This window comes from Pseudophryne corroboree, chromosome 7 (assembly GCF_028390025.1).
Source record: "Pseudophryne corroboree isolate aPseCor3 chromosome 7, aPseCor3.hap2, whole genome shotgun sequence".
Classification (NCBI taxonomy): domain Eukaryota; kingdom Metazoa; phylum Chordata; class Amphibia; order Anura; family Myobatrachidae; genus Pseudophryne; species Pseudophryne corroboree.
Window position 1 is genome coordinate 384253323 of NC_086450.1, and position 27191 is coordinate 384280513.

The 27191-nt window shown below is 45.6% G+C and overlaps 1 protein-coding gene across 2 annotated transcripts in view; it reads right to left on the minus strand.

Annotated features, from left to right (window-relative positions):
- Window positions 1–6598: 6598 nt before the first annotated feature.
- LOC134945364 (interleukin-4 receptor subunit alpha-like) overlaps window positions 6599–27191 on the minus strand; it is a 143785-nt gene continuing 123192 nt past the window's right edge. For both annotated transcript variants that reach the window (XM_063934582.1, XM_063934583.1), the window contains exons 8-10: window positions 18973–19045; window positions 8631–8677; window positions 6599–8544 (exon numbers count right to left, since the gene is read on the minus strand). In XM_063934582.1, the coding sequence (XP_063790652.1) occupies window positions 6789–8544; window positions 8631–8677; window positions 18973–19045 (1876 nt within the window). In that variant the 3' untranslated portion in view covers window positions 6599–6788. The remainder of the gene's footprint in view (window positions 8545–8630; window positions 8678–18972; window positions 19046–27191) is intronic.

A 27191-nucleotide genomic window follows, 5' to 3' on the forward strand; every position in this document is an offset into this window, starting at 1 on the left:
CTGTAAAATAACAAAATGTGCAAAAAAGTGAAGCACTGTGAATACTTTCCGGATGCACTGTATATTGACTACTGATTTCTCAGTCAGTAATTTCTTCTTTGATATCCACAATTTTTGTTTATTTTTAAATACCTTTACTATTTATTATAATTTTTTTTATCTATTTATTTCTGGAGTTTACATATTGTATTAGTTGTATATTACTTTTTATTGGCTTTTAGCTGAGAGCAATTTCCTTTTTAGTTTTTGAGCTCAAATAGTGTATTTTAATTTACAAGTCACTGCCACCACCTTGTGGCCACATTGTAATATTGCATGCTATATATTTACAGTTCCATTTTTTTTTTATAATGATTGTATCTGCTGTTATTTCTAGCTCTGTGGTTGCTCTGTTTACTATTAACTTACAGATGTTTCCTCAACTCATCATACAACTAGCATCTATACTGTACCTCATACGGTGCGAGTCACCCGGCAGTATTGAGACGCTCCGAGAGGGGTAGCGTAGCGTACTGTATTTGTCTTTAAATTTTGCATATTATTTGCATTGCCGAGTCAGTGAAACAACTCTCACAGTGTACAACGGGGGTCATTCCGACTCGATTGCTCACTGCAGTTTATCGCAGCGCAGCGATTGGGTCGGAACTGCGCATGCGCCGGCACCGCAGTGCGCCGGCGCACGCCGGACGGCCGAAGGCCATCATTCCCTAATGATTGCCTCTGCCTGATTGACAGGCAGAGGCGGTCGCTGGGCAAGAGGGGGCGGCATGGCTGTATTTTGCCACCGTTATGGGGGCGCGGCCCGGCCAACGCAGGCATGGCCGGATCGTGCGGGGGGTGGCCCGCAGCAGCTGCATGACATCACACACAGCTGCTGCGACCAGGGGCAGCGACAATCAACTCCCGGCCAGCCGCAGGAGCTGCGCTGGCCGGGAGTTACTCCACAAGTACAAAAGCATTGCCGCTGTGCGATGCTTTTGTACTTGTGTGTGTGTGTGTGTGTGTGTGGTGGGGGGGGGGCGGACAGACATGCGGGATGGACTAGCCTTGTGCTGGGCGTCCCCCCGCATGTCTGGGAACATGATCGTAGCTCTGCTAAATTTAGCACAGCTACGATCAACTCGGAATGACCCTCTGCAGACGCTGGGCTACGACGTTAACTGCACAGGAACACATAAAAAGTTGCAGTTGAAGCACGACGGAACTTGGCATAAGAAAAACTCACTGCTGCTCTTATCAAAGCCCTTCTTACACAGATTTAGACTCAGTCACGCAGATATACAAATGTCACACATCATATTGATCAATGCAAACTAGCAATGTATTCTGAGACAGAAGGACGCTCTAGTACCACTGGAAGTACCATCAGGACTTGCACCAGCCCTATGCTAGATGCAGAATCTCCATCAGAGTACAGCCTCCAATGTACTCTGTACCATCTGAGTTTGCAAGCACCCATGCAAAATGCCCACGACACTCCGTAACACACCCATCAGAAAGAAAATCTTAATGCATCTGTTTAATCACTGCACAGGAACGGCCCAATACATTCCAGAGTCAGTGTGGCTCAATCAGTCCTGTGGATCTGTGGTCACACACCATGGAATGCATGCACCATGAGACTTTTTAGAGATTTAGGGGCATATTCAATTAGCCGCATGTTTTCCAAAAATGTTTTAAAAAATCATGCTTCCAATACCTATAGTATACTATTTAAAAAAAATTGCATACAGGGTTTTCTGTGCTGAAAACCCATTGAAAGAAAGAAAGAAGAGCTCTTCTGCTCCGGACGCACCGTTGTCATCTATGCCCAGCTGCTGCATCCAGGGGAGTGACAGTAGTGTAGTATAGTGTGTGTGGTAAAGGGGGTGCAGGGTGAGAGGCAGTTTGTGGGGAGGAGGTGCAGACAGTGGCGTGTTGTGACGGGCGGAGGCATGAGCTACTATGAACAAAATGTGTATAGGGGCCTGTACCATGGCATAATGTGTATAGGAGGCTCTATCACGGGCATAATGTGTATAGGGGCTCTACCATGGCACAATGTGTAAAAGTGGCTCCTTGGCATGATGTGTATAATGTGGCTCTACCATGGAATAATGTGTCTAGGGGGCTCCTCCATGGGCAAAATGTGTATAGGGGGCTTTACCATGGGCATAATTCGTACAGGGGGCTCTACCATGGCATAATGCGTATAAGGGGTTCTACCATGACATAATGTGTATCGGTGACTCTACTGTGTTATAATGTATATAAGGGGCTCTAACACAGCCTATTCTATCCCTCTCTTAACAAGCCCAATGAGGACCACCAGCTGCTGGCATCTTATCACCCTATTACGTGTCTTAACATTGATTTCAAGATAGTGGATAAGATCATGGCTGTGAGGTTTCAATCACTTCTGCATGACCTGTTACCGGGATGCCAGTTGGGATTCATAGGGGGCCGCCATTCTGTAAAGGAGGTCCAAGAAGGCTATTGCGGCCTCTGCTGTATCTGCACAAACTCCGTCTACTACTGATGTACTCCTTAGCCTTCATGCTCATAAGGCATTTGATAATGTTTTTTAGCACACTTATATAGTAGGAAATACTGGCGCACAGGTGTTTGAGATCTTCCTTCACCATTTTGTTTTTTAAATCTTAATCCATGCTGCTCTTTGTGAGTTAATGGCTGGCAAGAGACTATAATGATGTACTGGTGTAATTCATATGTTTCCCTTATTAAAAGGATGATCTGGCAATCCTAATGGGTACATGTCAGAAATTCCCTCTGTTCACTTGTATTTAATTCGCTCAGTGGTGTCACTTACCAGGTGGTAACATAGCTGCTCTGCTATTTTTGTGTCATCCCCTCGGATGGTGTCACCAGACATCAGTGAGACAGAAGAGAGGCTGGTGGCTGCCTGGCAGCTCCTGGAGCCCTGGGCAAGCCCCCAGCATGACGAAAGCAGGGGCGTGACACACGGGCAGTCACCCAAAATGTCATACACCAGGGGGTATGGCTTCATGGCCACAAGGTCACATACCTTCAGCACATGCAAGAAGTTCAGGACTGAGGGTGAATGACAACCACCCTGTTGCATACTTGCCTACTTTTGAAAACTACAGTAGTCTCAGGGAGATTATAGTCTGTAGCAGAATGCGGCAAGCAAAGCGTATCGTGCCACTGAGGAGGGGGGGGGGCATGTCGTGCTCTATGCAAAGGGCATATGTAGCACAGCACATGGGCATGTCTAAGCTTAAGTGTTTGTTGCAAATTATTTTATTTTTTTTCAGACAATTTTTATTGGAAGCATCACATCAAGTATAATTGTTATTAAAGAAGCTCACATGTACAGTTACACATACAATATCAGATACGATCAATAATATTACATCCAGATATTCATTAGCAAATTCACTGTGAGAAGATGGAGGAACCACCGCAGACCTGGACTACACAAGTAAGAGTATCTTAACACTCCAATATTATAGGGGATCACCCATTATGAGTCGTGTTTCGTACCATTCCGTATTTTGAATAGATCGTCGAATCCGTTCCTAAAAATCTGTTGGTAAAGTACTTATAGAGCTTTCCCAGGAATCAAAGAACCTGGCAACCCACTTATCTTTTTATACAGTCATTTCCTACCAGTCCATTTGAAAAATGTGATTACCCCGAAAAAAGGTTCACAGGAGGAGGGAAAGGATGGATCCAAGTTTGCAGAATAGATTGACGGGCTGCAGCGCTGATTGCCAACAGCAATTTTTTACACCCCTTAGAGACCCTCTGGCTGTCAGGTATAATACCAAAGATTGCCCATTCCGCAGTGAATGGTATATTTACAAGGTGATCTATTGAGTATTTCCTAACCTGCAACCAAAAATGTCTTATCATAGGACAAAAATTGTGTAATAGGTCCACCTATGGACTGCGGCATTGACGACATTCATGTGAGTCGGACATGTCCGCAAGATATTGCCTATGAGGAGAAAAGTACATCCTGTATGCTTCCAACAAGCTTGGGGCGCCTGCTTCAAAGCAAACTATTGCTCGCTGGATCTGTAACACGATTCAGCAGGCTCATTCTGCGGCTGGATTGCCGCTGCCTAAATCGGTTAAGGCCCATTCCACAAGGAAGGTGGGCTCTTCTTGGGCGGCTGCCCAAGGGGTCTCGGCATTACAGCTTTGCCGAGCGGCTACTTGGTAAGGTTCAAACACTTTTGCAAAGTTCTACAAGTTTGATACCCTGGCTGAGGAGGACCTTGTGTTTGCTCAATCGGTGCTGCAGAGTCATCCACACTCTCCCGCCCGGTTGGGAGCTTTGGTATAATCCCCATGGTCCTTACGAAGTCCCCAGCATCCACTAGGACGTTAGAGAAAATAAGATTTTACTTACCGGTAAATCTATTTCTCGTAGTCCGTAGTGGATGCTGGGCGCCCGTCCCAAGTGCGGACTTCTTCTGCAATGCTTGTATATAGTCATTGCTTAAATAAGGGTTATATTATAGTTGCATCAGGGTTGGACTGATGCTCTGTTGTTGTTCATACTGTTAACTGGGTAAGGTTATCACAAGTTATACGGTGTGATTGGTGTGGCTGGTATGTATCTTGCCCTGGATTATCAAAATCCTTTCCTTGTACTGTCAGCTCTTCCGGGCACAGTTTCTCTAACTGAGGTCTGGAGGAGGGACATAGAGGGAGGAGCCAGAGCACACCAGAATGTAAATTCTTTCTTAAAGTGCCCATGTCTCCTGCCGAGCCCGTCTATTCCCCATGGTCCTTACGGAGTCCCCAGCATCCACTACGGACTACGAGAAATAGATTTACCGGTAAGTAAAATCTTATTTTTTCAAACACAGTGACATGTCAGTTAGGAGGTGATTGGCTGGTATTTTATCTCCGTCCACTTTATCTCCATCCAAGGCTTAGTAAATAAACCCGTACTTTATAACCTCGTTCTCATGTTTTACAAACTATATATTGCTTTCAAAAATATAAAGTAAAAAAAAAAAAAATATTGTCATTTCCCACAGTTTTATTATTTATTTTCAGTTGTATACTAATGATATAAAACATCAATCATATACTTCAGGGGAGCTGTATCAAGCCTTGGAGAGAAATAAAGTAGAGATTAAGTGCCAAGCAGTCAGCATCTCACTGTAAAGCTGGGTACACTCTAGACGATTTTTTTTTTAAATGATGTTGCTGATTTTTACTTACCAGAATGATACATCGTTAAAATCGTCCAGTGTGTACGCACTATTGCACTGACAATGCACGGTGCCGTGCATCATCAGAGATATTCCCTGTCCTACCTGCATGGAGAGGGCCAAGTGCCAAATTCAGCATGACACCTGCTAAAGCCTCCCAATCCTCCCCCCTCCCCCAACGTCGCTCTGTCGTGCTGGAATCTGCAAAGTGTGTATGCACTTGCTGATGCTAGCACTCCGGTTGGGTCCTGTCACCGCCGATATCGTGCTGGGTACACATCGTCTAATGTGTACCCAATGTGTACCACATCGTCTAATGCACAGGTTCTCAAACTCAGTCCTCAGGAACCCACACAGTTCCAGGTCACCTGTGGATTTTTAAAATGTGACAGTTGTGATAAACAGTCCACCTGCAAGGTGACCTGGAAAACGTGTCCTGTGTGGGGACCGAGTTTGAAAACCACTCGTCTAATGTGTACCCAGCTTCATTTTTCAAACTGGGCAGATGTATTAACCTGGAGAAGGCATAAGGAAGTGATAAACCAGTGATATGTGCAAGGTGATAAAGGCACCAGCCAATCAGATCCTAACTATTAATTTACATATTGGAGCTGATTGGCTGGTGCCTTTATCACCTTGCACATATCACTGGTTTATCACTTCCTTATGCCTTCTCCAGGTTAATACATCTGCCCAGAGCCTGTAAAATGACAGTTTGGAGCTGATTGGCTTTTCCTGCATCTCTCTCCACTTTATCTCTCTTCAAGGCTTGATACAACTACCCCATAATGAGGCAAAAGTAAAGTCATCTAAAGTAGGCACATTACCAATTAAAAATGCCTAAGTTATGGTTTTACACTTGTATGGTGAATCTGGAACACACAATCGTAATTAAACGTTCACAATTCAAAGTACAGCTGATGGTTCTTAAAGAAGTTAAAATAAACTCTAATATAAAAACATATTATATACTATGCTTAACTGATGAAGTACTCATGCAGCATCAGCCCACGTGAATTTATTGTTTTGTACATGTCCCTTGCATATTTTACTATGAGATGCAATGTTTAGTTGTATTCCCTCTTGAGTTTTTCTCCAATACTGTTATATCACAATGCAGGGCTGTCTAGCTATATTGCTATTATATGATACATACAGGGTTGTCTTGGTTTGTAGTTCTTGGATACAACACAGATTAGCTATGCTGTGTGCATTAGGTTCTATCATATTTAAGGGCAGTTTATGTATCAATAAGGCATAATAAATAAACAACTTTGCGTGCATGATATAATGGCTTTGGAGAATAATGGAAACAAATAAGGTAAGTACTTTAGCCGCAGAAGAGCACTTATTCAGCAATACATTCAAATTATCTGCAGATGGAACACCCACTTAAATTAATGACATTTATGTAAATGTAGCTTTCTTTATTTTTTACTTATTGTTTGCTACGGTACTGAACAGCATAAGCTGATTCAATATGGCACATAGTAAATATTACAGGTACTGTATGTACATATTTTCAGAATAAATACAACTTTTATATTTGTCATATTTACATATTCAAATGTTTTTCTTTTCGCCAAATCCCTTTATTTATAATGCTATCCTCATGTATGAGTTGCCGTCCTTGTCCAGATTGTTTTGTTGCAGGAGTAAATGGCTAGTTGTCTGGCTGCAACCAGTGGCTCTTAGATCATAAAGGGGGAGGAAGTAGGATATGTTCTGAAACTTTAGCGAGAGGCCGTCCTGATCAGGATGACATTTCTTGATAGAGAGATGATCATGAATAAATGTAGCTTCATCCAATCTGCATGGGAATGACGTATGCTTTATGGGAAGCCTACCAGATTCTAAACTGTTGAGTGAAACCTTGTGTACGTACATGTTTGTAAAATTCCGTAAATGATCACATATGTCAAAGGTCAAGGCCAAAGAAATATCATCTTGTAATTTAACATTATCACGCTTGATGTTTTCTGCTCCGTCTATCACATCCCTGTGGTCTTTGGAGAATGATTCACCATACGATGGATTATGTTTTTCTGTATCTATGTTTTCAAAGTCATCTAAACAAAACTCTGATGAGTGAACACCAGGAGATAGATCTTCATGTTGTGATGTTTTATCGCAACATGTAGTTTTACCCCCATGATCTGTAATACTGGTGAACTTGCCCTTTTGGAGAGGATCTTCGTTATTTTGAACAGAGTCACCTAGGTTACACTGACTATTGAGTTCAGCCAGGTGACTATTGCTATCCAAAGACATGGTGTTGGTTGTTAGAAGACTTTCAAAAGGCTTGTACCCAGAGTCAAATACAGGGCAGCTTGGATTACCAGATGTTTTACTTTGTTCAACTGCTTGATTAAAACTTTGATATCCCGACACTTCAGACATGGAACAGGGACCAGAGTCTACTTCGTGGTCGGGTACTTTGCACTGTGAGACAAGTTCATTTTTTGGTAGATTAAAGATATGAAGATCAGCTGCATTACTAGATGGAACAAAACAATGTTGTGTATTGTAATAGAAAATACCATTTGGCATCGTCAGTATATTACAGGTGTTAGGGTTGTAAAACATGCTTTGTGAAGAACCGTCCATACAAAGGTTTGATATGAGGTCTCTTTCTGCCCTATCAATGACAGAATCCAATTTATCTTGAGCCAGAGCATTGGCAAAGCTGCTGTAGCCCGAATTCATGATTTTGGCCTTGTTATAATCATGGGAGCAGCTCTCATTAAGGCTGAAGGGTGGAGCATATGACAGGGGTGGAGCATATGGCAAGGGTGGAGCATATGGCAGGGGTGGAGCATATGGCAAGGGTGGAGCATATGGCAAAAAGTCATTTTTGTTACTACAGTAAGTGGTATTTGGTACATATAGTTTTGTAGTGAAATCTCCAGGAGAATCATCCAAATCATAGCTATGATATATAGACTCTGGGAGGACCTCAGGCAGATGCATTTCATCATTATTATAAGGTTCCATGAAGCTGGGACAACCGAAGTTCCCGAATGTGTTTCCAATATTAAATTTATCTAATGTGTCCATCTTTTGGGCTGATGAATCGCATAAGATATCACAGAACATCCTATTGATGGAGAAGTCAGTACCCAGCAGGTGATTTTCATCTTTATCTTCTAATATGTCTTCTTCAGTTGGGCTATATTCATCGATTTTTGGGTAAATTTCTACACAGCTTTCAATATTTTCATCCTCAGGTTCAAAAAAAATGTTTTTCAGATCAGAATTGATTTCGGAACAATCTTTGAGGTCTTGCTTTCGTGCAAGCTGACCGTTCTTGGAATTCTTCTCGTCTTTTATTGTTTTGCCCAAACAATATCCACTGGCAAGAAAAAAAGATTAATGTTAATTTATAATTGAAGAACACTAAAGTTTAAAGTAGTGTAGAGTTATAAATAGGGAACTTACAATATTTCCGATGCACTAGTTTTTCCATCTGGGTTAAACTGATTTTTCTAAAGAAATAGGAAGGAAAAAAAAAATGTAATTCCATGAAAAAAAAAAATATATATATAATAATAATAATTAAATTTTTTTTTATATATATACACAAATCTCCCATGGTAATTATTGCACAATGCTATATGATATATAATAATTAAAAGCTGTGAAATGTGTGGGATCAACCTCTCAAAGGTATTTACCCATGTGTTGTTGTTATTATTATTGTAAAATGTGTCCATTGGCTTTGTACAGTGAAGGCAGCCATTTTGTGGCCTGGTACAGCCTATCAATTCACTGGGAACTAATGATGTGATTTGATAGGGTAGATTTTACTAAATGATTCAGACAATGAGGGGGGTTATTAAGTCTCCTCACATTTTTCAAACACAGTCTGTAAAAATAGGATTTTAATTACCTACCAGTAAATCCTTTTCTCGTAGTTTGTAGAGGATACTGGGAATCCATATAGTACCATGAGGTATAGATGGGTCCATTAGGAGCCATGGGCACTTTAAGAATTTGATAGTGTGTGCTGGCTCCTCCCTCTATGCCCCTCCTACCAGACTCAGTCTAAGAAACTGTGCCCGAGGAGACGGACATACTTTGAGAGAAGGATATAACAGGATAGTGGTGATATTCGGAACCAGCACACAAAACAAAAGGAAAGCCATGCTAACCAAACTTGAAACAGGAACAGCAACAGCTGAACCAAACAACAATACTTAACCAAGTAACAGTGCAGGAAGTACGAAGCACTGGGCGGGCACCCAGTATCCTCTACGGACTACAAGAAAAGGATTTACCAGTAGGTAATTAAAATCCTATTTTCTCTTAGGTCCTAGAGGATACTGGGAATCCATTTGGTACCATGGGGAAGTACCAAAGCTTCCAAACCGGGTGGGAGAGTGCTGAGGTTCCTGCAGAACTGATTGACCAAACTGAAGGTCCTCAGAGGCCAAAGTATCGAACTTGTAGAACTTAGCAAATGTGTTCGAACCAGACTGAGTAGCTGCTCAGCAGAGCTGTAAAGCCGAGATACCCTTTGCTGCCGGCCAAGAAGAACCTACCGGCCTGTACAGATGTCGGAACCAGCAATCCTGCTGTGGAATAAGCATGCTGGGTAGTGAACCTGATCCAGCGCGCAATGGACTGCTTTGAAGCAGGACACCCAATCTTATTGGGATCATAGAGAACGAACAGCGAGTCTGATTACCTGTGACGAGCTGTTCTCTTTACATACACCTTCAAAGCCCTCACAACATCCAAAGACTTTGAAGTAGCAGAGGTGTCGGTAACAACCGGAACCACAATAGGTTGGTTGATGTGAAATGCAGACACCCCTTTAGGAAGAATTGCTGATGAGTTCTGAGTTCAGCTCTGTCTTCATGGAAAATTAAATAGGGGCTCTTGTGAGACAACGCCAGCAGCTCCGACACATGTCTTGGTGAAGCCAAGGCAAACAGTGTGACGGTCTTCCACGTAAGATATTTTACGTCTAGCTCCTGTAACGGTTCAAACCAGTCTGATTGGAGGAACTGCAGCACCAAATTGAGATCCCAAGGTGCCTTGGGAGGCACAAAGGGAGGTTGGATGTGCAAAACATCTTTCATTTGTATATGAAAGAAAATGGACAATGCCGAAATCTGGACTTTTATGGAGCCCATATTAGGCCCACATCCACACCTGAATGCAGAAAAAGTAGGAAACATCCCAGATGAAATTCCACCGCAGAATATTTTCTGCTCTCATACCAAGAGACAAATTTCTTCCAAATACGGTGGTAATGTTTAAAAGTTACCACTTTTTCATCATAGTCGGGATGACCTGGTCAGGGATCCCACTCCGGGCTAGAATCAGCCATTCAACTTCCATGCCGTTAAATGTAGCCACGGTAAGATCCTTGCGAAGAGGTAGAGGCCACTGATCTTCGAGGAGCATCTCTAGGTCCGCGTACCAGGACTTTCTTGGCCAGTGCGGAGCAATGAGTATTGCTTGAATCTTTTCCCTTTTTATTCTTTTGAGAATTCTTGGGATCAGAGGAAGTGGAGGAAACACGTACATCATCTGATAGACCCATGGAGTCGTCAGAGCATCTACCGCCACAGCCTGTGGGTCACTCAACCTGGAACAATACCGCTTGAGCTTCTTGTTGAGACGAGAGGACATCATGTCGATCTGTGGATATCCCCACCGATGTGTCAAGCACCTAAACACCTCCGGGTGAGGGCCCCACACCCCCGGGTGCAGGTCGTGTCTGCTGAGGAAGTCTGCTACCCAGTTGTCTACTCCCGGAATGAAGACCGCTAACAACACCATAGCGTCTTTTTCTGCCCAGAGGAGAATTCTTGACACCTCTGACATTGCTGCTCTGCTTTTCATTCTGCCCTGTCAGTTTATGTACGTTACTGCCGTCACATTGTCCGACTGGACCTGAATGGCCTGATCTTGAAGAAGATATGAAGCCTGCAGAAGGGCATTGTAAATGGCCCTGAGTTCCAGAATGTTGATAGGAAGGACGACTTCCTGACTTGACCATCTTCCCTGAAACTGCACCCCCTGTGTGACTGCTCCCCAACCTCTGAGGCTTGCGTCTATGGCTAGCAGAATCCAATTCTGAATCCCGAACCGTTGACCCTCGATTAGGTGAGAAGTCTGGAGCCATCATAGAAGAGAAATCCTGGCTTTTGGTGACAGACAGATCCTCTGGTGCATGTGAAGATGCAATCCGGACCATTTGTCCAACAGATCGAGCTGGAAGGGTCTTGCGTGAAACCTTCCGTATTGAAGCGCCTCGTAAGAGGATACCATTTTCCCCAGAAGGCGAATGCATAGATGCACCGATATCCGTGTTGGCTTCAGGACATCCTGAACCATTGACTGGATTACCAATGCCTTTTCCAATGGAAGGAACACTTTCTGCAACTCCAGTTTCAATCCCAGGAATGGAAGCCTCCGTGTTGGCTCTAGGTGAGATTTCGGAAGGTTCAGAATCCACCCGTGATCCCGGAGTAGTCTGGTTGAGAGGACAATGCTGTCCAACAACCTCTCTCTGGATGGTGCCTTTATCAGAAGATCGCCCAGGTACGGAATTATGTTCACTCCCTGTTTGCGGAGGATAAACATCATCTCTGCCATCAATTTGGTGAACACCCTCGGTGCCGTGGAGAGACCAAATGGCAGGTCCTGGAAATGTTAGTAACAGTTCTGCAGTGCAAACCGTAGATAAGCCTGATGAGGCATTCAGATCGAAATGTGAAGGTACGCATCCTTGATATCCAGAGACACTAGGAATTCCATTTCTCCAGACCTGAGATTACCGCTCTCAGGGAATCCATCTTGAATTTGAACACTCGTAAGTACGGGTTCAACGACTTGAGGTTCAAAATCGGTCTTACCAAACCGTCCGGTTTCGGTACTACAAACAAGTTGGAATAATACCCCTTGTTTTGCAGATGAGGTGGAACTGGAACAATGACCTGAGTTTGCACCAGTTTCTGAATGGCGTCCTGTAAAGTTATACTTGCCTCCTGTGAAACTGGTAAGCCTGATTTGAAGAATCTGTGAGGTGGGAGATCCTGGAACTCCAGTCTGTATCCCTGGGCAATAAGATTTATGACCCAGGGATCCTGGCACAAATTTGTCCAGATGTGACTGAAGAATTTTAGCCGGACTCCCACCCGCCAGTCTTCCAGGCATAGCGATCCACCGTCATGCTGAAGGTTTTGAGGAAGCAGAGCTTGAACTCTATTCTTGAGAACCGTCAGTTGCTGGTTTTCGTGGATTACCTCTAGCGCCTCTGGTGGCTGTAGAAGAACCTCTGGTTTTGCCCTTTAACTAAGCTGTCCGAAATGACTGCAAATTGGAAGATGAGTAGGCCTTCCTGGCTGGGGGAGCTGCGTAAGGAAGATATGTGGACTTACCCGCAGTAGCTTTGGAGATCCATTTATCCAGTTCAGGCCTCTCCTGTAAATGGTAGGCCTTCCACGCCTTTCCTGGAGTCCACATCAGCAGTCCACTGGCGTAGCCACGAGCCCCTGCGTGCTGACACTTCCATAGCAGTGGTGCGTGCATTAAGCAAGCCTATTTCTTTTATGGCTTCCACCATAAAATTCGCAGAGTCCTGTATATGTTGCAGGAGTAAAACAAGGATTTGAGTGTGGTCTCAATTCCACGGTCAGCCATATCTTTCAGGGAGGCTGCGCCAGGGACAGGCAATACTATTTTTCGTGACAGCCTGGATACTGATGCACCCACTATCGGTGAACATTCCCATTTTTTCCTATCCTCAGTAGGAAAAGGAAAGGATGAGAGTAACATCTTAGGGATTTTAAATTTCCTATCAGGATTAACCCATGGTTCTTCAAACAGGGTATTTAGTTCCTTTGACACAGGAAAAGTGACTGAGGATTTCTTTTTTACATTAAAATAAGATTCCTCACAATCCTCTGTCACCTTATCAGGAATTTGTAGAACGTCTCTGATAGCTTCTATAAGAGGCAGGGGCGTCAGAACTGGGGGGGCAAGGTGGCAGCTTGCCGCCCCCAAACATAGAGAGGCACCGATCATGTATAGGAGGAGGAGAGGTGTGATGTGCGGTCAGGTGAAAGATCGCACATTACATCCTCCACTCCATGCAGTCAGTGAATGTAGTCGCAGCAGAGTGCATGTTGCGCCCCTCCTATTCCCTGCTGGTCCCGGCTGCCAGCCTCACCTCTACGCATCAGCTCCTGTGCTTCCGTCCTCTACACTGCACAGCGTCACGTGTGCACCGGGAGCCAATCAGGATTCCTGTTGCGCTTCCCGCTCCGCTGTTGCCCGTCGGTTCCGTGCTGCGGCCGCCCGGCACACGCCTCTTGATACAGCCCCTTCCCTCCTGATGAGCCTGCAGACAACAGCAAGGTGGCGCGGGACGGGGATGTCATACATCCCATGCAGCACACCGTGTCAGTGGATCTCTCCCATCACTGTTATACACAGGAACTCAGTGCTAGGCTGCGGGGCAGGTGAGTGTGGGGGAGCTGCCAGTCAGGGCCGGTTCTATGATTTGTGGCGCCCCGGGCAAAATATGGGGGCGTGGCTTCGATTGGGGGCGTGGTCAGCGCGCTGAAAGAAAAAATAAAAATAAATAAAAAGTATACTTACCATCCCCGTTCCTGATCCAGACCCCCTCCGCCGGCGGCGCCGCTCTTCTCCTCTCCTCCTCTCTTCTGTTCTCTTCGATCTATGGGAGAGACGTTATTACGTCTCTCCCATAGAACAGCATAGACACTAGAGGTCAATTATGACCCCTAGTGTCTGTGCCACTATGCTGTGCGGTGCGCGATGACGTCATCGCGCATCGCACAGCAAAGGTCCTCTAGACGAAGGGAAACTAGACCGTAGCGTCTAGTTTCCCTTCATGGAGAGGACCTTTGCTGTGTGGTGCGCGATGACGTCATCGCGCACCGCACAACTAAGGTCCTCTCCATGAAGGGAAACTAGATGCTACGCGTCTGGTTCCCTTCAAAGCGGGGGGGCACAGCAGGGCACTACGGGGGGCACAGTGGCGGATCTTGCCCTGGTGCGGCGCCCTCCGGATGGCGCCGGCGCCCTCCGGAAGGCGGCGCCCCGGGCAAAAGTACCGCTTGCCCGTGGCAAGAACCGCCACTGCTGCCAGTGACAGCAATGAGTAGTAGGAGGACAGCAGCTCCCTCCTTGCTCTCCTGTTTGCTGTCATTAACATCAGTGTGTGCAGTGCTGGACAGGAGAGTCCCAAGAAATTTTAAGCTACAGGAGAATGCATCCAGTTATGTGAAATAGAGGATCATGAATTAGCACAATCTCATTTTAGCTAGGTTTATTTTAGCTGCACCGACGACTCCATGCAATCTCATTGACCTCCCCCTTCTCTTCTTCTCTCTCTCCTCTCTCTGCCCCCCTCTCTCCTCTCTGCCTCTCTTTATCTCTTCTCTCTCTCTATCTCTGTGCCCCCCTCTCTCCTCTCTGTGCCACTCTTTATCTCCTCTCTCTCATCTCTGTGCCCCCCTCTCTCCTCTCTGTGCCACTCTTTGTCTCCTCTCTCTCATCTCTGTGCCCCCCTCTCTCCTCTCTGTGCCACTCTTTGTCTCCTCTCTCTCATCTCTGTGCCCCCTCTCTCCTCTCTGTGCCACTCTTTATCTCCTCTCTCTCATCTCTGTGCCCCCCCCTCTCCTCTCTGTGCCACTCTTTATCTCCTCTCTCTCATCTCTGTGCCCCCTCTCTCCTCTCTGTGCCACTCTTTATCTCCTCTCTCTCATCTCTGTGCCCCCTCTCTCCTCTCTGTGCCACTCTTTATCTCCTCTCTCTCATCTCTGTGCCCCCTCTCTCCTCTCTGTGCCACTCTTTATCTCCTCTCTCTCATCTCTGTGCCCCCCTCTCTCCTCTCTGTGCCACTCTTTGTCTCCTCTCTCTCATCTCTGTGCCCCCCTCTCTCCTCTCTGTGCCACTCTTTATCTCCTCTCTCTCATCTCTGTGCCCCCTCTCTCCTCTCTGTGCCACTCTTTATCTCCTCTCTCTCATCTCTGTGCCCCCTCTCTCCTCTCTGTGCCACTCTTTATCTCCTCTCTCTCATCTCTGTGCCCCCTCTCTCCTCTCTGTGCCACTCTTTATCTCCTCTCTCTCATCTCTGTGCCCCCCTCTCTCCTCTCTGTGCCACTCTTTGTCTCCTCTCTCTCATCTCTGTGCCCCCCTCTCTCCTCTCTGTGCCACTCTTTATCTCCTCTCTCTCATCTATGTGCCCCCTCTCTCCTCTCTGTGCCACTCTTCATCTCCTCTCTCTCATCTCTGTGCCCCCCTCTCTCCTCTCTGTGCCACTCTTTATCTCCTCTCTCTCATCTCTGTGCCCCCCTCTCTCCTCTCTGTGCCACTCTTTATCTGCTCTCTCTCATCTCTGTGCCCCCTCTCTCCTCCTCTCTTTATCTCCTCTCTCTGCTTCTCTCTCCCCTCTCTCCTCTCTGTGCCTCGCTCGTTCTCTCCGCTCTGCCCCCTCTTTCTCTCCTTTCTATGCCTCTCTAACATTTCTCTCCACTCTGTGCCTCTTTCTTTCTCTCCTCTGTACTTCTCTATCTCCTCTCTGCCCTCCCCCCCTCTCCTTTCTATGCCTCTTTCTCACTCCGTGCCTTTCTCTCTCATCTAATTTCCTCTCTGTGCATCTTTCTCTCCTTTTCTGCATATTTCTCCCCTCTCTGTCCCCCTCTCTCTCTCCTTTCTATGCCTCTCTCATCTCTCTCTGTCCCCCCCCCATACTATCTCTGCATCTCTCTGCTGCTCGCTCTCTCTGCCTCTCTCTCATCCCTAGTCTCATATATCTCTTTCTATCCCACTACTCTCTCTGCATCTCTCTCTGCCTCTCTCTCATCTCTATTCTCTATTTATATCTTTCGGTCCCGCTCCTCTCTCTGCATCTCTGCCACTCACTCTCTCCTCTCTCTCTCGGCCTCTCTTGCTTCTCTCTCTCTCTCGCCTCACTCCTCTCTCAGCATCTCTCTGCCGCTCGCTCTCTCCTTTCTCTCTGCCTCTCTTGCTCTCTCTTCATAAACGTCTACCACCAGCTCCCATCAAGTTCCTTGCACTTGTTCACAGTCTTTCTCTCTCCCCTTTGTTGTTGCTCCCCTTTTATTTTCTTCTTTCTCTCTAAACCTGCAACACAAACCTCTAATGGGCAGATAAAACACTGGCAGATAAAATGCACGATATGAACGTTCTCGTTCATTAATGAACGAGAACTCGTTCATATCGTGCAGTGTGTAGGCACCAACGATTAACAATGTGCAGCCCTGTGCACGTTAATCATTGGTGCCCCGTCGCTTTGCATGCAGGCCAATATGGATGAGATTGTCCATATTAGCATGCAGTGCTATGGAGCCGAGTGACTGGGGGGAGTGAAGAAACTTCACCCCCCGCCGCTGGGGCGTCCGTCGGCCATATTCGCAGTCAGGCAGCTCGGCGGCGGATTTGCCAGTGTATAGGGCCCATTACAGTGGGGGATGTCAATTGTTAGCTCCACCTAAGGAAAAGAATAAAACTGTCCCTGTTGGTGCTGCTCTTTGGGGACAATTCTGATCATCTCCAGTCTCCACCGCCAGCAGCTCTCCCAGCAGCAGTGTGGCTATTGGGAGAGCTGCTGCTTGTTTTGAGGGGGTGACATTTAACGATTCAGCAATTTAGGGGTGCCGAAATGAGATTATATCTTGCCCCCCAACCTAAAAACGTTCTGACGCCCCTGATAAGAGCCTCTATTCCCTGTGACAGAGCAGCATCCCCACCCTCTGAGTCCACCTCACTCTCCTCCATGTCTGACCCTTCATCATCCAAGTCAGACTGCAGGATATGGGCCAGAGTACATTTTTGCGGACAAATGGTAGGGGTCTGAGATGCTGTTTTGGGGACTGAGTCTCTATTCATAAACTTATCCACAGACTGTCTTAAGTATTGCATCTCTTTCTCATTGCGGGACAATTTAGTAGAAATATTGGAAATCATTGCTTTAATGGAATCCAGCCATGCTGGTGCAGCCCCGCTAGCCCGAGAAGGTGCACTACACTGAGTAACACTGTAGTGAGCTCCCTGGCGAAGAGGAACATTCTGCCGTACATGAAACACTCTGTGCCTGACATACTGTAATGTAACAGCACACACACACACACACACACACACAGGAAAAGGTTAAAAGCACAATGAACCTACAAACAACCCTTCCAGGGAGACACAGAGGTATTGTGGAGCCAGCACACAGCGCCCTCATCGCTAATGCCAAGCTTAGCCAGGTCGCAGATTAAGTACCCAGATTGGGGATTTAGTACACAAATTGTCGCTCCCCCCCCCCCTACTATGACCCCCTGGTACCGCTGAGGTAATCCGGAGTCACCTCGGAGGAGCTGCGCGTCCCTGTCAGTCATTTTCCCTTTGCAGTGTCCACTGCAAAGGGAAAATGGCGCTGGTGAGCTGCTGGATCCGCTCATAGTGAAGCCCCGCCTCCTCAATGGTGCACGGTCTTCACGCTTTTTTTATACCGGCTGAAGTAATTTTGTGCTTAAAATGGAGTCAGAACCGTTTTAAGTCTATGTTTGCCAGTCTGGTTACTGTGTACTGGGACTCAGATCGCCCCCTCAGAAGCTGTGCGACTGCACTGTGTACTAAGTCTGGAGACGCAGTCCACCCCAGTTAGAAGCCGCGCATCTCCGTACCCTCATGCCGCCATAATGGCCGGCGACCCGCTAACTGGGATGCCGGCTTAGTACTCACCACTCTTCACTCTTCTGGCTCTGTTAGGGGTGGTGGTGTGCTGCGGCAATGTATGCTTGCCGTGGTGGGGCTTCACGAATAGTTCCCTCAGGAGCTAGTGTCCTGTCAGCTGGGAACGGGACCATTAACCCTTCAAGAGGTTGGGCCTTTTCCCCCCTAAGTCCCACGAAGCAAGCAGGCTGGTGCCAACCAGTCCTGCCTGAAAATAACAAACAGATAAAATAAATGCAGAAGACTCTTCAGGAGCTTCCATAAGTGTAACCGGCTCCTCCGGGCACATTTTCTAAACTGAGTCTGGTAGGGGGGACATAGAGGTAAGAACCAGCACACACTATCAAATTCTTAAAGTACCCATGCTTCCTAGTGGACCCGTCTATACCCCATGGTACTAAATGGATTCCCAGTATCCTCTAGTACACAGGTTCTCAAACTCGGTCCTCAGGACCCCACACGGTGCATATTTGCAGGTCTCCTCACAGAATGACAAGTGAAATAATTAGCTCCACCTGCGGACCTTTTAAAATGTGTCTGTGAGTAATTAATACACCTGTGCACCTGCTGGGTTACCTGCAAAACATGCACTGTGTGGGGTCCTGAGGACCGAGTTTGAGAACCCCTGCTCTAGTACGTAAGAGAAATGTAGGAAGCTGATTGGTTGGTACTTTATCCTCTCCACTTTATCACTCTCCAAGGCTTGATACATCTCCCCAAAACATTATCTGCTACTGTACAGTATGTGGGCCACAGCTCCAAGTTCTTGTTATGAGAGTCTGACATGGGAGATATTGAAACATCTATAAAAGGAAAATATATTTGATTTCTCTTCTGCTAAATGAAGCAGCGTTTATGGACTGAACACAACAGGGACACTTGATAATGTTTTCTTCTAACCACACTTACAGTTCCCAATGATGCTGAAAGTGATCCAGCCGAACAGATAAATGGAAATAGCTTAGTATTTACCAATTTCTAATGTATACATTTTGCAATCCCTAAATACAGACTCTCATTATACCATCTAAGGTAGACTAGAAATGGAACTGACCGGTATCAGTAAGATCTGAGATAAGTTGCTCTTTGCAGGATCAGGAATGTTATTCCACCATTTTTCCTTGAACCTGCATATAAATAAATCAATTAAAAAAGATTATGCCTCATGTGCATGGAGCAATCCCTAGGAGAATATACACAATACTTAGTTTAATATATTTGTATGAGTACCAGAACACACAATTGAGCAGCTCCGATAAAGTTTTTGTGTAGTTTTGGTGATACTGGAAAAGCGTAATAGCGATCTCCTCTCTTGTCCTCATAGGCGTGCGCAGCACATTTTATTAGGGGGTGCACTGTTGGAGGGGTGTGTCTAGCACCGCCTTTTGGGCATTTCTAGCACCATCTATTGACTGTCAACGTAATATAAAATATCCACCCTTGTACCAATCCTAATAATGCAGATGCATTGTCAGATGTTGTGGTGTGCACCAAGCTGCACTCACTGCAATTACAGTGCTCCTCCTCAGCCTGGTCTGGCTCACCCTCTCTTTCCCCTGCAAGCTGCAGTCACTCACTGACACTGACAGTCGCAGACTAGTTACTGCTACAAAAACGCGTTATGTGTCAATGCTGCTGCCGACCGCCTGCCAGTATTGAATTTGTCTTCCTCATCAGTGGCTGGCGTTGGCATAGAATAGAAGGAGTGAGGTGGGCGTGTGATGGGTGGGCGTGCGAGCAGCATGATGTCATCACATCACGCTGTTTTTGTACAATGAGGTGGAGCCGGGAGTTTGAAAGCCGGTGGCAGTGGCACCCTTGATTAACCCAGGCGTCCAGTCAGTAATGCAGTCCTGACAGGGTGCAACGCAGAGGGGACAGTAATCAGCCTGCTCAACGATCGCTGCATCAGGCATGTGAGATCGGATTGCCGGACATTAGGGGGTGCCTGTGCGCACCAGGCACCCCCCCCCCCCCTCTGGTGCTTGTCCCCCCTGGTGCTTATGCTTGTCCTTCAAACCTTTTCACTGCTAGAGATGCATCAATAAAACTAGCATCATAACCTCAAAAATTCATTTCTGCACCCCCACCCAGAGGTGGATTGGATTAAGAGAGGAGGGGGTGATCTGTGCCGCACCAACGTGGAACTCCAGAGAGATAGGTATACTAAATGGGTGTAGGGAGTTCAATGTGAACCAAGGGACCCATGTTCACCACAAACACTACACTCATTATAGATACCTCACCCCTCCCCCCCATTCACCAATATCTTTTCCAAAATGTAGAAATTTGACATAATGTAAACAGTTAATGGTGGTATACATGATTCGGTTGTACTTCTTAATATGATCTTCAAAATATTGGTCAAAATATTGGTTCTTTTTTTAAATAGCGAGTATACAAAAACATTGTTTATATCTAACAATTTCATATACTCACAACTTAATACACATAATGCCATTTAAATTGTCAAAGTCAGAAAAATATCATGATGCACACTGCCATATTTGCACCTCATACAGGTCCGCGCTGCGCATGCGTGCGCTCTCCCGTGCATGCGCATACTCGCTGTTGCGGGCACCCGCGGGCGCGCGGTATGTGCATTTACGGTAGAGTTTATGTGTTCGTAGCGTGCGACTCAATCGTTACATATTTTCACTATATAGTGTATTTTGTAGATCATGGTCCCTTTGATAGATTCTGAAAGTTTAGTTAATGTAGCATGTTCATGGACAGAGAGATCCCTCTTTGTTTGATACGAAGGGTCAGACATGGGTCATACAGTGGTGTTTAGTATCCATCGGAAGAGTATTTAATTAGCAATATTCCGGTGTTGGTTTGAAGCGAATTAATCGCTCGTGCGAATAGTTATGGACATAAGAAGTTTATGTCCATTTACTATTATTTGCACTTACTTATCCATGCGGCGGGAAACCTAGTTTCCCACCCACCTGAGCAGTTGGAAATTGTCACAGCCCACCTGTATGAATCAACCTATGACCTTTTGTTATAGTGCGAAGACGAATTCCTGTGTCCAATGAACAATGAGATTGTAGGGACCATTGAATTGTATTGTGTGTGGGGCATAAATAGACAAGCCGATCACATCCAGCTCACTCTTCAATGGTTCTCATTGCTGATAATCGGGAGCTGGATGTCCAGAGGCGCATGCGATCGTTCCCCTTTGTGCGTAAGTTTTTCTCCGCAATCATATTGTCTTCCTTGTTATTCTGAGCCATATCTCTCTATCTCTCTCTCTCTCTCTCCTCCTCTTTCTCTCGTATTCCCTTAAACGTAATAGTATTGTATTGTATTTCCTGTGTAGTTATCTGGTTAGTTAGTCTATGTTATATTGTAGTGTATGACTTGTACTGTATTATTCATTTTCAAGTATAACATTCATATAAGGCGTTAGACCCTAAGCCCGGTAGTTGTGTATTTCTTATAGTTTTAAGTATTCTCAGAGCGTCGGTGACGCTCGAACAGCTTTAAAGTTAATAAGGTTACACTGTGTTGCATCTACACCCTATCTCTACACTAAGGTTTTACTGCATATTACATTGTTTATGGTTTAGATATGAAGGTTTAAACATTGTGAGCGTCTGCGCCGCTGGTGATCTCCTCGTGGTCCCGAGCGTCCGCTACGCTATAGCGAACCATTACGTTAGTCAGCAGCCAATAGCGTGCCTGCCTGTGATCACTTGGCCGTGAGCGAACGTGACGCTTGAGCGTCTCGACCACGGCTAAGCGATTGTTACGCAACGTGCGTACCCTTACGGTACTCCATACGTCAATAGCGTACAGTGTTCTTAGGCCTCTTAAAGGGTTTTAAATAAGATAAATATTTAGCTTTATCAATTGGCGGCTCGTCCTGTCCTTCACATATCTCTGCTAGGTAATTTCAGCAGACATTATCCATCAGCAAAGGGCGGGAGATCATATTCTTCGCAGTGCTGACGGGATAAGCGTCTGCTTCGCTTAGTAAAGGGTGCTGAGGGAATCCGGAACCGGAGGTAAGAACAACACGCTAGTGTCTTTAAAAACTGTTTATTTCTATCTTGCGTACGCACACACGCATATCTGCATTTCTTTTTCGTGTATTTTCATATATCACTCTCCTGTTTGCCATTTTATAATTGATAAAACGTGCTAAAAGAGATTTGTCGCTATTTCATAGTTAAAGTGTAAAAGTAATATATTAAGGGATAAATTGTAAAGCGCACACGTAACTCTACCTAAAGGTACAAGGAGAGATTGGCGTGGTGCTCGGTAGATGATCGAGGATCATCTACATTGATAAACGTGTTAGTTGTGTTACGGTGGACATTGGCTTTGTGTACACGTGTCTCTAACAAAGGGCTGAGACTCGCGTACGCAAAGGCCGACGCACGCAGCGTAAATTACGCAACGGAGCGTCTGGGTACGCCCATGTAACTCAAGTCACACGATAGTGTTGATTTTTAACAGACGATAAATAGCGCAACAGGCGATAAATAGCGCAAAACGCGATAAATAGCGCAAATCTATTTTAATATCCGAAATTTAAATTAACAGATCCTTCTCCAAATTTACAACACATCTGGTCTAAAGAAAAATTTCTGCGCAGAAATAGAAATAGAAACAAAAGTGTACATGTGGTGAGTGAGTGTGTTGTATACAATTTTCAAGGTTGAACCACAAGAAGTCGCGTTCTCGCAGAGGTACATGCATGTAAGTGTCGTACATGGTGGCTAGGGAGGCATCCCTTGTTAAATATAAAATTTGAGCAGTAGAGTATAGCAGACCAGGAGGTCATACTGTAGCACAGACCAGGAGGTCCAGAACAGACCAGGAGGTCCAGGTACAGCAGACAAAGAAGTCCGCTATAGATAGAGATAAGTAGCACAACCCAGGGGGTTGGTGCAGAACCCATATAGGCCAATAAAGCTCTGGCTGAAGGAATTCGCAGCCGTAATTTTCGATTCCACTGGTCGCTCCGCACATAAGAGTAGTTGCTTATGTGCTGAACGATTGTGTGCATTAGTAAACCGGACCAGTACCATTTGTGTACGAACCCGGTCATAAACACTATTTGTACATTCTGACGTGATTTGTGTAATTTTTTATTTTCTGAAGGGAAGTTCGCTGGTCACTCAGGAATTATCCAACAACCAACAGTTACTGGAAAGGGTTAATGCTCTGCGGATCACACTCACATGTTCCAGTAAACGAAGGTTCATAGGGGCCCTGGGTCGAGTACGCCAGCGCTAAGGCAGTGTGTAGGTCGTATTGGTCGGCGTGGGCGAGTGAGTGGGGTACTCGGTAAACCGCCACCGTCAGCCTATCGTGAACATTTTGGTTTTTGTAAGGGTTCGCTGAAGACCCTGATTTAAGGTCAGAGGTGGTGAAAGCAACACCTGCAAGTTATGGGGGCCAATTGTTCAGGAAGGGGGCGATCAACCTCGGTTCGGGTTGATTCAGTGAACCGACCAGTCGGGTCGGCAAGGTACGTAATGTGTGAAAAATATGGTTCACACACAGAGGTTTTATGTGATGAATGGGAAAGAATGACAATGCATGACGGGGAGAAATTCCCAAGAGTAGGTAGCTTTAGCCCAGAAGTGTTACTAAATTTAAGGAGGAGGATATGTCTCATTAAATCAACAAAGAGACGAATCCAACATTATGATTATTTGCAGCTATGGCAACAAGAGGGTGAAATACAGAGAGGATTTGCTCTGGCGGCGGGATCTAATCCTATCAAGAAACTGATAGCCACGGCACCGCCGCCACCATACATTGCAGGAGAGAAATTGGTTGCGGAGAATGACGCACTAAGGTGTGACAAACAAACACTTAGCAACTGTGTAAATGTTAAAGATAATGTTAACCAATTAACCAATGCAAGTATTAACCCGTGCAAGTTGTACCCTGTTTTGAACTTTCCCCAGGAGTGTGATCAAGAGGACGAATCGGCAACAATATCAGCGCTCTCTCTAGCAGCCACCATAGCAGAGACAACAGTAGGCACAGCTCCACCCCCGAGATTAGTAACAAAGGCCCCTAGTGGAGGGATAGGTGAGGTCGTATCAACGGGTAAGTACGGCACCATACACTATGCTGAAACTATTTCACCACAGGCTGTAGACTCTACACAGAATGATGTTGTTAGAATTAATCCTGTTAGGGTAATAGCAGTGCCAAATGGGAAAACGGACACTTCAGGAGTCACTCCTGTTAGGAACATTGCCATGTACAGCCCATTTTCCCGAATGGAATTAAGGACCATAGTGTCTGAATTCCCTGACCCCAGAAAAGACTTAGTTGCTAGCCAAAAATACATCAGAGACCTAGGAAACACTTTAGAGCCCAATAACAAAGATTGGCAGATATTGCTGAGGGCATGTTTACCCTCCAATGTCGACGCAGCTCAATTTTTAGCTGACTGTGGATTAGATCAGGATGTACCTCTTACAGATGTGTACAACAAAGATAATGTAAAAAGAATAAGTTTACAGTTAAAGGAGTATTTCCCAGCCGTAGTTAAATGGAACAAGATATTCTCCATTAAACAAAAGGAGTCAGAAACAGCTGCAGAATATTTTCACAGGGCATTATTAGAAATGGCAAAATACACAGGCATAGAGGACATTAAAACAAACATAAACCATCGAGAAGTAGCAGTATCTGTACTAATGGATGGTTTAAAAGAGGCATTAAAGACAAGGGTGCAGATCACGCAACCATGTTGGCGAGGTCTGTCGGTGGCTACTTTGAGAGAGGCAGCTGTTGATCACGACCGGAATATCACCAGACACAGGGAACAACAAGGTGATAAATTAATGGCCGTAAGTATACAGGCCCTGACCACAAGGCAGCCTTTGTATAAATCACCAAACCCTGTGGGTAAGTCAAATGTGGTAACTTGTTTTTCTTGTCATAGACAGGGACACATGGCACGAGATTGTAGAGTGAAAAATTCACAAAACTCATATCAACCCCCTAGACAACGACACGACACACGACATTGGGAGCAGGGTCCGCAGAAACGGAGTTATGAGCCACATGCAGGGGAAACAAAAAGATACCCCCCGAACAGAGACTGGCAAGCCACTGGTAGTTCCCAATTAACTCTGTCACAAGTAGTTGCTGCCAGCGGGATTCAGGGAGGTCACCATACCCAATAGGGGTGTGGCCATACCTGTAATCTGCAGCCAGTAAAATTGATTGCAAGTCTTGGAAGTGAACCCGAAATTGCAATTGATGTAGCTGGTAAAACATTAAACTTTCTTGTAGATACGGGGGCGGCCAAATCAGTGATAAATTCGACAGTGGGCATGAGAACCACTGGTAAGACAATTCCAGCCATGGGAGTAACAGGAGTAGTCCAGCACTACCCTGTTAGCAAACCAGCCGAGATTACAATAGGGCCTTTACATACCAAGCATTCCTTTTTGCTGGCTGCATCGGCACCGACTAATCTCCTGGGAAGAGACTTATTGTGTAAAATGGGGTGCGTCATTTATTGTACTCCTGAAGGTGTATTCTTGGACATACCTGAGAATCACGCTCAGGAAGTGCGAGACATGTTAGACTCCCCATCAAAATTAATGTCACATACCATTATGACAAATAGGACTCCATCCCAAGTAGAAGAAATGACATCCCAGATACCAGAGTCACTTTGTACTAAAGATGGACAGGACACTGGATTAATGGCAAACGTAGCTCCGGTAGTTGTACAAGTAAAAGATGGTAGGATAGCTCCAAAAATCCCACAGTACCCTCTGAAGCCAGAGGTGGAGTTAGGAGTTTATCCCGTAATAGAGCGCTTGCTACAACAGGGCATTCTGGTAAGAACATCCAGCACTGCCAATAGTCCCATCTTCCCTGTGAAAAAGAGTGGGGGGAGGGGTTACCGGCTAGTGCAGGATCTAAGGGGGATTAACAAAATAGTTGAGAGTCAGTTCCCCGTAGTGCCAAATCCAGCTGTCATCCTTATGCAAATCCCTCCCACTGCGAAATTTTTCACTGTTATTGACCTCTGCTCCGCTTTCTTTTCGGTACCTCTGCACCCTGACAGCCAATATTTGTTTGCATTTACATACAGAGGAGTCCAATACACATGGACTCGATTACCACAAGGTTTCATAGACAGTCCAAGTATATTTTCTCAGGCTTTGCATGATTGTCTACAGTCTTTCCAACCAGGGAGTGGATCAGTATTGATACAGTACGTGGATGATTTACTACTGTGTTCAGATTCATTGGAAGCCTCTCTGAAGGATACGAAACAGCTCCTGTTTCATCTTTCAGACACAGGACACAAGGTTTCCAAAGACAAGTTGCAATTATGCCAAACTAAAGTAAAATATTTGGGACACTGTCTAACACAAGGACTGAGACACCTGACCGCTGATAGAATTCAAGCAATTAGAGACATGACTCTGCCACAAACCCAGCAACAGATCAGAACGTTTTTAGGAATGTGTGGGTATTGCCGTAACTGGATCCCAGGATTTTCCATTCTAGCGTTACCTTTGCAGGAGATGGTCTCCTCAAACAAGCCTGATCGGATTTCGCATACAGACGAGTCCGAAATGGCATTTGAGAGACTTAAACAGTGCCTAACGCAGGCACCAGCATTAGGTATGCCAGACTATGGGAAACCCTTTGAGCTGTACGGAACAGAAAGGGCTGGTTGCGCGGCAGGCGTCCTAACCCAAAAGCACGGTGATGCCAGCAGGCCAGTAGCATACTACAGCGCTCAGCTAGACACGGTAGCGCGATCCCTCCCCACATGCTTGCGAAGCGTTGCTGCGATAGCATTGCTAGTAACAAAAAGCGAAGATGTAGTGCTAGGTCACAACCTCACAATTCATACACCACATGCAGTGTCAGCCTTGCTAAATTCTGCCCAAACCAGGCACGTCTCATCAGCGCGGTTTACAAGATGGGAATTGGCACTAATGGCCCCCGTAAACATCACCATAAGGAGATGCAGTGCATTAAATCCTGCAACATATCTCCCAGGTGTGCCTGGACAGGCACAAAGGGTGGAGGATGAGAGTGGTGGGGAAGGAGGATTTAATACAAAGGAAGACACACATGATTGTATGGAATATTTGACCCAAAATTTTACCGCAAGGCCTGACATCAGTGACAACCCACTGGAAGATGTAGAGCTCACGTTCTACACGGATGGTAGTTGTCATAGACAGTCAGACTCGGGAGACTTGTGTACTGGATACGCAGTCGTAGATGACCAAGGCACCATAGAAGCAGAATCGCTAG